This window comes from Euleptes europaea, chromosome 6 (assembly GCF_029931775.1).
Source record: "Euleptes europaea isolate rEulEur1 chromosome 6, rEulEur1.hap1, whole genome shotgun sequence".
In the NCBI taxonomy this organism is placed as follows: domain Eukaryota; kingdom Metazoa; phylum Chordata; class Lepidosauria; order Squamata; family Sphaerodactylidae; genus Euleptes; species Euleptes europaea.
The window spans coordinates 32006221-32021877 of record NC_079317.1 but is presented as its reverse complement, the minus strand read 5'-3'; the positions used below and the strand labels follow the sequence as shown (position 1 = coordinate 32021877).

Sequence of the window (15657 nt, the reverse complement as noted above, 5' to 3'; positions counted from 1 at the left end):
ATTTATGGTTGTTGGTGTTTTTGTTTTCTTTTTGCAAGATTTGTTTTAATATTGGCTTTTATGTTCAGTGCATTCGGTACTCATTGCTAATAATTACATGATTGAACTCTTCATAGGAGGGGAGGACAGAACCAATGGTGGTTTTTCCATCTACCACTAATCCCTCTCAAGTAGAGTCCTCCTTTTTGAAGCTATAGCCATTCTTAACATGGTGGGAAGACTAAGAATGAACAAAGGGAATGATTCCAATATATGGCCTTTATACTGGGCAAAAGAATTATCTTTACTTACCAAGTCCAATGATCTCATTCCTACAGAATGATTTCCACAATTGTCTACATTTCATTATTGACTGTTACTTGCTTGAATTTTGGTCCAGAAGATACTCTCAAGTGCACCATCCTCAGACATGATTTTGCCAATTAATCCAACACCATGACATTAAAAGTCTGAAGAATATTTTTCCAACAGCATTTTCAAGTTCTCCTTGTCCAGGCTCCAGTCTTATGGAGATTTTTCTTTCCTGCATAGATTCCTATAAAGTGGAAAAAAGTGGTAATATTCCTTCTACCAGAACAGATGTAATTTGTAAATCGTCGGAACTATAGCATGCAAAGAGGGAACTGGCTGGAAGAATGAATGCTAATTGACAGGAAAAAATTATTCACGTGGTAATGAACTATAATTACTGCATGTAGATAAAATCATTTTTTTTTACAAAGGTAGTACTGATGATATATAGTAAAAGTAATTGTATTTGGTAAAGAGGAATGTTTCAAATACTTCCCACAAGTAGACTACAGGATGGTGTAATTTCAAAACCTGCTGATCAATGGACCAATGTTTTCACATTTAAATTGCACTGTGTTAGGCTATCCATGCAATCCTGAAGGGGGGCGGAGCCACATAAGAGCTGGCGTGACCCCTATGCTGACGTCCGTGAATCTAAGCAATGGAGAGTGTCTTCCTTTGGATTTACATTTGGCTCTGCTTTCTGCAATTCCTAGCAATAAAGATATCTGGAATTTCTGGGGATATCCAAGAGCAAAAGAGTCACAGAATCCACTAAAATCAAAGGAGTTATTTCATACATCTTAGGGTTCCAGAAATATAGAACTCCCAGAGCTCTGATATATAATATTTTGCTTTTCTCTCAGTTTCAGATTTTGAATTAAAATATGAAGCCTGACATGGGCTAAACAGTCAGCATCCTTTGCTCTCAGATTCCACACTTTCTACTGATTTCTTTGGAACGTCACCTTTCATTCAATACATTTGAGATGGATGAGACCATGTGGAGTGTATGTGGTAGCAAGCGCCTTCTTTGAAAGGAGCCAAGGGATCCGGTATCTATCAGACAGTACGGGAAGGCTGTCCACGATGGAAGAGAGATCCCTTCCTTGTGGTATCGCCTGTCAGTTTCAATTAAATGAGCTAGGAAACAGACAAGAGGATATTAAATATGCTCTACTGCAAAGGCAGCTTCATATTAGCATCAGGTTTCCTGCAGCTCAAGGTCTGGGGCTGGAGGATTTTTCTCTTTGTTGCCCATAACAGACTGGCAAGGAAAAAAACCTCTAGAGGATTTTAAAAATTCAATTTCCTTTTCTTCATGGGGGAGGGAGGGAGTATGAATACAGACTCGTACTTGGGGTGGGAGCGTTTGTAGTTCTTTTCCAAAAGACAATATTTTCTCACAAAAGTACCCCTGAATTGGAGTGCATGAGAATAAACATAAAACGCAAATCAGAATTTTTAGGTATTGAAATTCGAATACTCGAGGAGGAGGGTGTGCCGTGCTGGGACTTTTGGCTGGCATTTAAAGTCTTTCTGCCACATCTGGAAAAGGTGGACAGAACGTTGTGCATCCCTTTATATTCAGTTTGAGACTTCGAAGAGGGCTCTTTCAGGATTCTTTTTGTATATGATCTTTTTTTTCCCCAGTCCTTCCTGCATTTTTTTCATGACTGACAAACCAGTGAAACCATCTTGGCCATAAAAATAAGCATTGGCGCGGATGTAGCTTCTCATGATTTGCCCACAACATCCTCGCAGTTCAGAAAGGTTCTTATTAAATTTTCAACACTCCATCTATTCCAGTGCCAGAGGGCCCTTACTGGAGATCAGCCCCAGAGGTATGAATTATATATCTATAAATACACTCATAAAGCAAAATGCAGGGCAGCATTCAAGGCTAAAGAAGACCTATTATGTCCCCAGTGATTGTGCTAATTTAAAGGAAAGCAGAACCCTATCAAACAAGTATATGTCCCAGATTTTCAAATACTGACTGTAAAGAATATTGAGTGCTTATGCCAAGACGAAGGGAGGGAAATGAAATCCCACAGCAAACCTCGGGCATTTTTCTTTTCCCGGACTATCATTTTCCACCAGGCAGACCTCAATCCTCTCAGAACTTATTGTTCATTGTATCTGTTGCATTTTTGATCTGGCCAAATAGAAGCTGATTTGGCATCACTAATGCAGCAGAAGAAGCCATTTTAACTGTTCTTTTCCATTTCATCCCGAAGCACTCTGTTGTCAGCACAAATCATTTCAATAAGTGTGTGACCTTCTGCTGGGAGTACAAACCAAACGAGGAAAGGGAATGGGTTAGATTTAAGATTATAGTTAGAACAAAACCTGGAAGGTCTCCTTTTTTTGGCCTTCTGAAGGATATTAAAACATATTCTGAATTCTCAGCTCATTCTCTTAACACACACAAGCCCTTTCCTCAACTTCTTCTGAACACTCCTGTACACACACTTTTATCTCCATTAATCCAAACAGGAAATAATTAAATAGATACGAGAAGCTTTCATCTAAAACTCTCTGGGACCCTGGCTGTCCAACCACTATGCTAGTGTTAATCTTAATACGAAGTGAAATGCAGTGATTGGAAGGTGGACTCTGTGGCATTATACTCCATTGAAGTCCGTCCCCTCTTCAAACCCCACCCTCCTCAGACTCCACCCCCAAAATCTCCAGGTATTTCCCAACTCGGAGCTAGCAACCTTAGGAATAGATGAAGAGGAAGAAGCATCTACCGCCATTCCAGTAACATGGTGTTAGGCAGACCATGGGCCTCTGCATGAGTTGATGCTTCACATGTGGCACATGCACCACCACAAAGCCCCTCATACCCAGTTATCATAATTTCTGTCAAGCATATCTTGGCCTTGATTTTTCCTGTGGGGAAGAATGCATAAGAGAAGTGGGGATATTCCCCTCTCCACTGCTGCTGAATCAGGGCACAAGCTATTTTATCACTCAGCAATATACTGATAAAGTTTATTTAGAAAGCTCATACCCTGCCAGAAATTTTGTTAGTCTTTAATTTAAGGTGCTACTGGACTCTTGCTCTTTTCTACTGCTAGTGACAGACTAACCCGGCTACCCATCATGATTTATTTAGAACAAACAGTATGAAACAAAAGTGTTTTATGCATGGTCGCTTAACCTTCCTTTATTCCCTGTTTCAGCCAGGATCAAGTTTTTGTGTATGCACATTACCTCATTCTTTGGAAGCTCAACGCTGCTTCAACCCAAAATGAACCCGGCTTTTCCCATTCCTCTTCTTGCCCGAATTAAACAGTGGATCCTGGCTCATTCCAGAATCACTGAGCGAGCGTACAACTTTCTTGGGTTGAGCTTCGCCCCACCCTTTTCCAAACCCCTCTTCAAGGCAGCATGCAGATGGCCAAACAGGGGAAGCACAGAAGATTGGCTTCTCTCACAGCCAATCACGAAGCAGTGTGTAAAGAGGCAGGGATTCAAGTGCTTCTTGCTTCCTGCTACCTCTGAGCTCTTTCTGAGCAAAATAAAGGCTTTTTTAGAACGAGGCTTGGATTCCCCACCCTTCTTTCAGATTGCTCTGTTTTTTGTTCTTAAAATGCTTTTTTATGCGGCAGTTGGGTTTTGGGGGAAGGAAATCTTCTCTCGTGAGGTAAGCCAATTACAGAGCACCATTTAAATGGGTGGGACTTGATTTGAACTTGGGAGACTGCTTTTCTGTATTCATGCCTCCATTGGCACACAGTTTCGTCCCTGATCATTCCAGCCAATGCATACAGTTTCCCCCAATCCGGGTTACTTTGATCCTGGCTGAAATGGGGAATAAAGGAGGTTAAAGCTACCATGCATAAATGACCAAGGAAGGGAGAAGGGAGCCTACCAGAGGCCTTGCATTGATCCCATCCATCTAGATACAAAAGTAAAACCTGGTCTGGAGCTGTTCCAGATTATGCTAACCAGGATAAAACATCCAGTAGACTGCTGAATATTACAAGAGGCCTGAAGCTAAACTCACAAGCAGTAGTTGCACCATCCAAGTCTCCAGGTGTGGTGGCACTCGTGTCTCGTCTCTGGACCCCTCCTCCCAGTTTTTCTTGCATCGATTTAGATACTGATATTCATGCTCTGAATAAATGAGCATTAAGAAGACTGACAGAGAAGAATGGCGAGAACCGAGTCTATTAGGGAAGGCAGTGCACTTTGTCTCCATGAGTGAGTCTGAATTTCCCCCTCATTTGGTGTAAAATGAAATACAAAACAAGTTCTTAACCATCTATGCCTGCTGAATCATGGGGTCAGGATTCAAAGCAATTAGTATTTTCCCTTCCTCTGCAGCAGGTCTTCTAGGACTGCCAACCTCCATGTGGGCCTGGACTTCTCTTGGGATTACAACTAATCTCCAGACCCATATTTCAGTTCAGAAAAAGGCAGCTTTGGAGGGTAGACTCTATGGCATCTCACCCCTGCTGAGCTCCTTCCTCTCCTCAGACTTCACCCTCACCAGGCTCTGCTAGGGTTGCCAGGTCCCTCTTGGCAACCGGAAGGAGATTTTAGGGGCGGAGCCTGAGGAGGGCGGGTGTTGGGAAGGGGAGGGACTTCAATGCCATAGAGTCCAATTGCCAAAGCGGCCATTTTCTCCAGGTGAATTGATCTCTATCGGCTGGAGATCAGTTGTAATAGCAGGAGATATCAAGCTAGTACCTGGAGGTTGGTAACCCTAGTTCTGCCCCCAAATCATCCAGGAATTTCCCAACCTGGAATTGGCAACCCTAAGAAGCTTTATCTTCCTGTGGCACCTCTCAGAAGTCAGAGATCCCACCACCCTTCCAATGAAACATGAGGAGATACAGTTGAACGTTGAAATGGGTCCAACCACCCATGTGTACATATTGCAATTGTCTTTGGATCTTTGAAGAAAATGTGTAGATTTCTTCTGGCATACCCTCTTGAGAAATGACTTCTTCATTTCCCCATCTACAGCATCTCCACCATTCTGAAAAGCTTTCTTATAGAATCATAGAGTTGGAAGAGATCACCAGGGTCATCTAGTCCAACTCCCTGCACAATGCAGGAAATTAACAACTACTTCCCCCCCACATCCCCAGTGACACCAACCCTCCCCCCGCCATGCAGGATCCCACAATCAAAGTACTCCTGACAGATGGCCATCTAGCCTCTGCTTAAAGACCTCCAAAGATGGGGACTCCACCACCCTCCGAGGCAGCACATTCCACCATTGAACAGCCCTTCTTATCTGTCTCCTACCATTCTTGCCAACAGCACATGATCTACTGGTCTTTTAAAATATCTTCTGAGATCACTTCTAAACAGTGCGGTCCTGTACATTCTGTACAGTTACTAGGGCTGCCAGGTCCCTCTTTGCTACCGGTGGAAGGTTTTTGGGGTGGAGCTTGAGGAGGGCGGGGTTTGGGGAGGGGAGGGACTTCAATGCCATAGAGTCCAATTGCCAAAGCGGCCATTTTCTCCAGGGGAACTCATCTCTTTCAGTTGGAGATCAGTTGTACTAATGAGAGATCTCCAGCTAGTACCTGGAGGTTGGCAACCCTAACAGTTACACCTGATAAATCCATTTAAGTAAATGGGCTTATAAAGGTATAACTGTCTTTAGGATTGCTCTGATAAAGGCACTTCTAAAGACAAATGTCTCTCTCTCTTCCTCCCCTCCCCCTATCATTTTCTGGAGCCCCTTCCTTCCATTTTTCTGGGCTGAACCTCTCTCTGCAAACATTAATTTCAAGGTAAAAGAAAAATAACCAATAAATCATGCTTACATCTTACAATGAAAGTGTTGCTTTTTAAAACGGAAGCTCTGTTCTCTGTTCTTGCAATCCGGAAGGAACAGCAACAACCAAGTAGATGAGAGTCAAATATTTCGTGGAGAAAGAAAGTTGCCTTTCATACAAGCCTTAGATAGGCTGATTCTTATACATATATCCATATATGGACATAGGGGATTTTAACAATGAAGACACTTCCAATGGGCAATTAAAAACTGACGAACTTATGATTCCAGTTGTGTGTCACAGTAATTTTTAGATGAATGCTATTATATAATGTTGACCGCACCAATATTAACAGCACTTAAAGGAACACTGTCAACACTCTTGACAAATCTTGAATGATGTTCAAGAATGTGAACTCCCCATTCAAAAGACTAGAATGTGAACTCCCCATTCAAAAGATAGTGTGATTTCATGTTAACATTTTCTGATGTATGCGCTGTACTATCTCTCTTCTGCAATTTCCTTTTTAAAAATTGGCTCAGTTCCATTTTCCATTTTCAGAGAGTAAATGAATACGAATTGTCCCATTCTAGGAAGAGGCTAAGAGCACTTTCATACACACTGAATAATGCACTTTTGATCCACTTTAATGATTGTTTGCAAGTAGATTTTGCTGTTTAACACAGTAAAATCAAGCTGCAAAGTGGTTTGAAAGTGCATTATTCAGCATGTGTGAAAGCACAGTAAAAGTGTGGACAGAATTAAAATCCAAAAAGAAGGGAATTATGGGTCCCTCGGTGGTAGAAGATGAGAGGGATAAGTTACAATATAAAGGAAACTAGTTTGAACCCTGCCATTAGCAGATAGTATCGGCTTTGTTCTTTCCAAACCTTTTCAGATTATTCTTGGAGGGAAAGCTTGGGCATTTCCAAAGTGTTTGCTCACTGCTTGGAAAATATAAACCATTAAGAATCAAGAAGCCCCAAACCCAGACCTTCCCTATATAGTCTCTGAACAAATGTTCCTGTGCCTTTTGGTTATGTACTAAATTTTCATAATTATCTAATGTTCTCATGAAACAAACACAGATATGCAGTTGTGCATGGACACCACATATACCAGCAATATCAGAATGTCAATGCTCATTTGGTTTGGTTCTTAAAGCAAACAGACAGGCACATTTCTAGATAGAACACCCAGATCCCCTTTTGAAAATGCTTGAGACCATATGTAAGTGCTGCCAAGTTGCAAGGGGCTATCTAGGCAAGTGAGAAGCAGATGTGGTTCACCATTGCCTTTCTCTTCATAGTCTTCCTTAGTGGTCTCCCATTCATAGTCCTCCTTAGTGGTCTCCTACTTGGCTTCCAAGATCCGATGAGCTCAGACTATACCATGCCACCTTCCCCCGGCCCCAACATTTGAGTATAGTCCATTAAATACACCTCCTTTCTTCCAATATAGCTTGAATACAAAATGCATAAGACAGCTGTGAATACAGTATCATATGAATTCTCCATTCATACACTTTTCAGGGAAAATCTTAAACCAACCCAATGCTCATTTCATACTGAAGTCAATTCCCAATTGACTTTGGAATGACATGCTACAGAATTACATATTGTCTGAGCCATTCCTACTCTGTTTCATTTGAGGATATTAAGCACGTATGTTTAAGAGAAAAATCATTGCTGAAGAGAACATCCCAGCACAGAGGCCTGGGCTGTTCCCATACAAAACAAACCACAGTCTGCATAAATATCATCATTATAAACATGCATTTCGACAAACATTTAAAATAGTTGATTAAATGGAAACATAACGTGTTTGAATGCTGAGAGCTGCTTTGAGAGTATCTTCAGAAACAAAATTATATGGACCAAATGGCATTTACCAAAAGAAGGTAGATCTGGCCTCTCTTGCACCTAAGCAAGGTGGGTGGGAATGTTACAGGGGGCCCAGAAGGATGGGTTCACTGGAATAAATGAGCGCAGAAAATCTACTTTTGCATTTGAAATGGGTGAACTTAACATCATATGATATATGTATATATGTTCAAGGTACTAATATTATTTTCTTTTCTTTTCTGTCCAGGAGGTGAATTAGTTATCCCTCTTCTTGTAGAAGACCCTTTAGATATCCCTTCTATTGCTACTCGTGCACCTTTCATTACACTCCCCACTACCTTCCGCCCCCTCCTCACCATTATTGAGACCACCAAAGATTCCCTGTCCATGACCTCTGAGGCGGGGTTACCTTGCTTGTCGGACCAAGGCAGCGATGGTTGTGATGATGATGGCTTGGTGATATCTGGGTATGGCTCAGGGGAAACCTTTGACTCTAACCTACCCCCTACTGATGATGAAGATTTTTACACCACCTTCTCCTTGGTAACAGATAAGAGTCTTTCCACTTCAATCTTCGAAGGTGGCTACAAAGCACATGCACCCAAGTGGGAATCCAAGGACTTTAGACCTAACAAAGCCTCCGAAACTGGTAGGACTACTACCACATCTTTGTCCCCTGAGCTGATCCGCTCCACAGCTTCGTCCTCGACTGGGATGGTGCCCAAATTGCCAGCCGGCAATATGAATAACCGTGACCTCAAACCCCAGCCTGACATAGTCTTGCTTCCGTTGCCCACTGCCTATGAGCTAGACAGCACAAAACTGAAGAGCCCGCTAATAACTTCCCCCATGTTCCGTAATGTGCCCACAGCAAACCCCACGGAGCCGGGAATCAGACGGGTTCCGGGGGCCTCAGAGGTGGTCCGTGAGTCGAGCAGCACAACGGGGATGGTCGTCGGCATTGTGGCTGCTGCCGCCCTCTGCATCCTGATCCTCCTGTACGCCATGTACAAGTACAGGAACAGGGACGAGGGGTCCTATCAGGTGGATGAGACGCGGAACTACATCAGCAACTCGGCCCAGAGCAACGGCACGCTCATGAAGGAGAAGCAGCAGAGCACAAAGAGCGGCCACAAGAAACAGAAAAACAAGGACAAAGAATATTACGTGTAAATTTTTTTTCTTATTTATATATATAAATATATAAATACTTAATGAGATATAACTGAATCAAAACTGTTACAGCTAACGAGATTGGGAGCTACAGTTTGTGGTTAAAAAATATTGAGAATAAACATTTCGGCTGTGACTGCTAAGCTTTTCAGTTATCGCTTGGAGTCCCCAAACTCTGCCCTACTGTACTATAAAGCACACTTAGCGTTCAGAAGAAGGCGTATGCAGCATTCCCATGTTGGCGGACTTTAAAGCCTTCGGACCTCCTCCTCAGCTGAACTTTTCTGTAAACGCAGAAGACTCCATGGCTTACTTGTTTCGTATCTCCAAGTGAGTCTTTAATGATGTTCATGATCTTTGACTGTACGCTAATTTTTTTTTCCAGTTTAATTATTTTAAAAAATAACAAAAAAGAAAAAAAGAAAAAAATGCAATGTTATAAAAACAAAAACAGAACAACTGATCTGGCCGTGTCCAGCCTTCGTAACGTTTTTCAAGATGTGAGGGGGAAAGCAAAATAAATGGTTTGGGGTTTTCATTATGTTTTTGTCTCAGCTTTTTTTTAAATTTCATTTTCTGTGAGGGTTTTTTGAGAGAATTAGCCAGGATATAAATCAAGAACAAATGTAGGGGGGAAATTTAGTAATAAAGAGAGACTATTGCCATATATATGAACTCAAGTTCTACCCATGGTGTTCGCTCTACATATCAGGTTGTGTTGTCTCTTGAATCTGTTGTCTGCAGTAAGTTGTTAACGTAACTTTTTTAAAAAACAAAATGTGATGGAGTGGTGGTGGTGCTGAGAATGACAGTGAAAATCTGAAGAAGAAAAAAACCCCACAAGGATCTGGCTCCAGTATTTCTAAGTGAAGTTATAAGGAGATAATATTGGTTCTTCTTTGACAGGGGGAAGGGACCCCTTGGTTGTACCTGACTACCATTTAAGTATATAGTAGCACAGCTAAGCTATAAAAAGTGGACTTAGACCAAAACAAACAAATAAAAATACTTAGCCATTCTGGACTGAATAGACAAAACAAGGGGGGGGGGGGAAATAAAGGAGCCATTCTCTGGGTTCTGGCTCCTTGGCTGACTGCAGCACATGAATGCAAAAGACTTATTAATAATCAAATGAATAAAGTGTTTAGAAAGATATTACTGAGTTCAATTTGTGACACAATGTCACACAAGCCAAAAACATGTAATAGAGGAGTACAAAATAGGGGTGTGTTTTGGTTTGTTTGTTTTTTAAATCATGAAGGTATGTTTCATATGTAACAGTTTAATTTTGTAGATCGCCATTTCTGGTTTGCTGTCCTTCCATTTTGCCCTATTCTCCTTTTCCGTTCTCTTTTTATATGAAAGAAGATAAATCTAAAAAGTCACTATGACATACAGAAATAAAATAAATTAAAGGAGCTTATTAATAGTATAATATATATAAATATATATATATATACACACAGATATATTTATCATGGTATGTTTGATGGGACGACTGGAACAGAAATGCTGTTGAAGTCTTAATATGAATTGAGAATGTTGTAAAGAAAAAAAATGTTTTTACAAAACAACAAAAAGCTAAACTTTGAAAATGTGATGAGAGTGTGCATTTAAACTTTGTCACAGTTAACTGTGTCAAAAAGATTTTAAGAAAAAATTTTGTTTACATATTTTACTACAGGTTTTTTTTGGCTGGTGTAATTTCTAGATGGGTACTCTGATGTACATAATGCTCCGAGGTTTCATTAGGTTGTTGATTCTATTCAATGTACTTAATCTTGATTATTGGTTTTTTTTTAAAAAAAAATCTTTTATTATTTGAAAGAGAGCAACTTATTGTACAGGAAAAACAACCAATGGGGATTTTCTTTGGCCACAAATATCATGTGCAAAAACTGGAAAAACAAAACAAAACAGAAAAGAGAGACAGATAGACAGGAAAAACATGCAGATTGCTTAGAGGACTCTGGCATATTAGAAATGTACACTTTTCTATGTACAGATGAAATCTAATCAGCTGTTTAGGTTTAGAAATCTATTCTTGCTGGTGTTTATAAGTCGCATGAATCTTTGACTTTGAAGAAGTGTTATCCAATGCACACACGCACATGGGAACAAAATAAAAAAAGGCAGCCTTCTCAAATGGTTTGAGGAGAGGCTTTCCTGGCTAACGAATCTTTTCAGTGTGTGTGAGGTTGTTTTTTTTTTTAATTTTTAATTATTTTTTACACTACAACAGGAACAAAAAATAAAGATAGGTTTTTAAAAAGGTATGAAAGCACGATTTTAGACAACCTAACTGGCTGAACATATACGGAGTTGATTATATCTCGATGTATGTAAAAGATTGCTGCTGTTCTTGGAGTCTTGGAGTCTTGTGAAATGATTTTCTGCTTTCTTTCTTTATCTTTTTTTTTAATTTAGAAAAACCCATCTTTCTGTTCCTTTTTTATTTGTTTGTTTGTTGGCATCTGTTTCTATTGGACAGTTTTTTGGGAACATGTGCATTTCTGTATGTGGGCTTCTACCATATCCCTGTTGTTTTATGGACAGAACCTTGAAGATTTTTCTTTAGCATTAATGTGTCGTTATTGCTTTTTTATTCCCTCCGCCCCTTTCTCTTTTTTTCCCCTCTCCTGTTCTTTTATTTTCATAAATGCCTTTTCGTTCAAGGATATGCTTAGCAATAAAATGTTCTTCCCAAAGCCCTGAATGTTGCTGTTACTTTCTTTTCAAAGGTGAAAGGAATACACAGATAAAGCTGCCTTGTCAACGGAGTCAGACCATTGGCCCAACTGGGCCACTGACTGTGGCTCTCTAGGGTCTTAAAGAGAGGTCTTTTCCATCTTGGTACCACTTTGTCATGGGACAAAGTGCAACCACACCAGTTCGGGGGCAAACATGCTGGCATCCGGGAGCCACGGACCTCCGCCGGCCCCTGCTACCAGCACAGTCAGTCCAGGAACTAAATCCCCGGAAGAAAATGGCCACGCCAGAGTGTGTGGGGGGGGGGGACGTTCCCGGGGATGGAGCTGACTTTAGGCAGCTTCCACAGCCCTTTCGCCCCAGGAATGCAAACCCTTGAGCAGCGGTGGGGTTGGGCCCCTTTTTTGGTGGCGCACCCTCGCTGTTTTCAATGGGGCTTCCCCACTTTTCTTTATTTTTATTTTTTAAAACCTTTTTTTTTCCTCTGTGGTGGCTGGGAGCGGTGGAACTGCGCCTCCCACTCAGAGGCCGTGGAGCTACCCCCTCTTTAGGAATGGGCTGAAAGATCCTTCTAGCTGGAGTTTTTGAAGTCTGATTGTGCAGTCCTGTCAATTACACCAGTCTTAATCCAGTGAAGTCAATTGGATGGATTAGCTATGCATAAAATTGCACTGTTAATCTGAGGATTTCTGCATGCAAAGCAGGCATACTGAGGTGGGTCTCTTCCAGGGTAACACACCCCTAAAAAGAAAACAGAGCTTTCCTGTTTGTCTTAAGAAATCTGGTTATAGGAAAACTCCAGTTTATCTAACATCTTAGTCCCTTTGAGGTAGTGCAGAGAAGGTCGTGTATGGAATCATCCCATTCTGTTCTCACAGCAATCCTTTGGAGAAGGCTAGGCTGAGAAGGAAGGAGCTGCCCAAGGTCTTTCAAAGACAGTTTCCTGGCTAAACAGATTTCAATCTGGTTGCTTTACATCTAAACCAAAATCTGTAACCAATACATAACACTGTCTCTATCCCCTATTTTTTTGTTTAATATGCTGTTGCTTAAGGCAGCAAACCCTGGTCTAAGGTTGTACAGGTAAACTCAGGGAGGAAAATGATCTTCCAGGACAGCATTTTAAAATCAGAAAGAATACATTGGTCTGTATTGAAATAGGGGAAATAGATCTTAAATATAGTGAAGAGGAACTATTCACAGGCCAGATCCCAACTTGTGGTCTTGTCCTTTACATCAGCCAGAATTTTGAGACTATAATTATTGAACAAAGACATGTAAGGACCCATTTTCAGGCTGCTTTAGATAAAATAATATTGGCATCCAGTTAGCATTGCCAATAGTGCTGCCAACCTCCAAGTGGTGGGTTGCCAACCTCTAGGTGGTGGCTGGAGATCTCCTAGGATTTCAGCTGGTCTCCAGGTGACAGAGATAAGTTCAACTGAAGAAAATGGCCCCTTTGGAAGATGGACTCTATGGCATTATACTCCATTGAAGGCCTGGCCAAAGCCCTCCCTCCTCAGGCTCCACCCCAAAATCTCCAGGTATTCCCCAGCCTGAAACTGGCAACCCCAGATGCCAACCTCCAGGTGGGGCCTGAAGTTCTATTGGCATTACAGCTGATCTCCTGACCACAGAGATCAGTTCTTCTGAAGGGCAGACTCTATGGAATTACTTTCCTACTGAGCTCCCTCCCCAGGTTCTGCCCTCCAAGTTTCCAGGAATTTGTCAAGCTAGAATTGGCAAACCTAGATCCAGTGGCCATATGGGTGAAAACTGTTCAGTGGCTTTTTCCTATGCCAGCCTGGCCTTCTTGTGAAATTGTCTGACAGTTTCAGAAATACAGTCTGTTGCAGCAAAAATAAACAGAAGTCTTGTGGCACTTTTTTTTTGCCCTCAAGTCACATCTGTCTTATGGCAACCCTGTGGGGTTTTCAAGGCAAGAGATGTTCAGAGGTGGTTTGCCAGTGCCTACCTCTGCACAGCAACCCTGGACTTCCTTGGCGGTCTCCAATCCAAATATTAACCAGGGCTGACCCTGCTTAGCTTCTGAGATCTCACAAGATCAGGCTAGCCTGGGCCATCCCAGTCAGGGCCTTGTGATGCCATACAAATTAAGAAAATTCTATTCCAGCATAAAACCATGAACTAGAGCCCAGTTCAGATGCAATGGATTGATTCTTACTGTGTAGACATTTAATGTAAGAGGTATAAAGAAACAAACAAACAGCTACATCACGGGGCCATAATGTGAAAGTAACACCGGACAATATGCAATAATGTAAAATACAGATCAAATTAAAAAAAATACAGAGACCAAGTAGTTATGTTAAGCTGATTAACAAATGGGGGAGTCACAGGATTTGCAAGGTAATTAATACCTCTAGTGAGATTAAAATCACATGTTGAGTCTAGGTGAGAAGGATACTATGAAACTTCTTAATGAACCCCAATTCAACATTTTTACACTGCAATCTACCTTTGAAGTTCATTTGTGGAGTTTATTTGTTGGAGGATAGTGACACGCAACATGGCTGGGAAGGGCTTGTCATGTAGGCCCCTCCCACATGTCTGCAATCTCTTAATGTTATTAATCATCCTAGGCAGGAACCATTGACCATCATGCTAATAACATTAACTCATAAATGGCCACCTGATCTCAGAATGTGAGGGCCAAAGCAAATGAGACGCTGGATCTGTGAGCTCATCTCCAGCAGCTATTTTGGAAATAGCCAGCACAGGAGCCCTTAGTTAAAGCTCTTTTCACAGCACAATTTCCCTGACCTCAAATGGCTCCATGGATATACTTCTTGCCCAGTTAGGGGGGAACATATGCTTGAATTCCAACCCTTTCCACCTGTGCTGCACCTTTTCACACTGAGGAACATGTTCCTCCAATGCTTGGTGCTTCCACTCATAGAAGACCAATGTCCTTCAATAAGCTCAAAAGAGCCTAGTGTCAGAGAGGCAAACTCCACTGCAGAGGACCATCTCCTCCATGGACCAAGAGGAATGCAAGCAGAAACAAAACTTAGAATCTAAGCCTCATAGGTTTCCAGCATGGTACCTCTACGTTTCCAACCACAGGGGAAATATTTGCCTGGAGGGGAAAGGGAATCTGTTTGAAGTCAGAAAAATGGGGAAGAGGGGGTCGAGATAAGCCCTATGTTCTCATGCTGTAGTCCTAACCTGAAGCTTGGGCCTCCTGTTTTTTTATTTTATTTTTTATTTTTAAACACACTCCGGAGACTGATTTTCTATCATCTTGGATGATTTGATGCCAAATCTTAAAAGAAGCAGGGGATTCTAATCTGGAGAACCAGGTTCGATTGCCCACTCCTCCACATGAAGCCTGCTGGGTGACCTTGGGCCAGACACACTGTTCTCTGAACTCTTTCAGTTGCACATACTTCACAAGGTGCCTGTTGTGGGAGGAGCGGGGGGGGGAGGGAAGACAACTGTTAGCCACTTCGAGACTCCTTTCAGTAAAGCGGGGTATAAAGACCTCCTCCTCCTCTTCTTCTTTTAATGGAGGAATGATCTGTTCCTGCCCTTTGCCACCCCAGCGCTCATGTGCTGAGCTGTTCTCCAGTTGTAAGGCAGGCTTTCTGAAAGAAACACAGGAAGCATGAGCATCCTCCAGTGTTTTTCATCCCTGTCCCTGAACTGTTCCCTGGCCCTACTATGTGGTCATTTGCCATTCTTGCTGCCTCATTCTTTGCCCAGAAGCTCTGTCCTATTGTGTGCTAGGAGACTCACACAATAACTTGTGGAGGATCATTTTGACATTGTTTGAAAGGCTGTAACTTAATCTGATTTCTTTGGTCAAGTTTTATTAATGGCCTGCAGAAAATATTTAGGTAATTGTTCAGTCCAGTCTCTAAGTCAGGTCA

General features: G+C 41.7%; 1 protein-coding gene across 3 annotated transcripts in view; it reads left to right on the top strand.

Moving 5' to 3' along the window:
* NRXN3 (neurexin 3) overlaps positions 1 to 9056 on the top strand; it is a 1387810-nt gene extending 1378754 nt beyond the window's left edge. For 2 of the 3 annotated variants that reach the window (XM_056852140.1, XM_056852139.1), the window contains one exon: positions 8130 to 9056. In XM_056852140.1, the coding sequence (XP_056708118.1) occupies positions 8130 to 9055 (926 nt within the window). In that variant the 3' untranslated portion in view covers position 9056. The remainder of the gene's footprint in view (positions 1 to 8129) is intronic. The other variant, XM_056852141.1, reaches the window with a different exon arrangement.
* The last annotated feature ends 6601 nt before the right edge of the window (positions 9057 to 15657 follow it).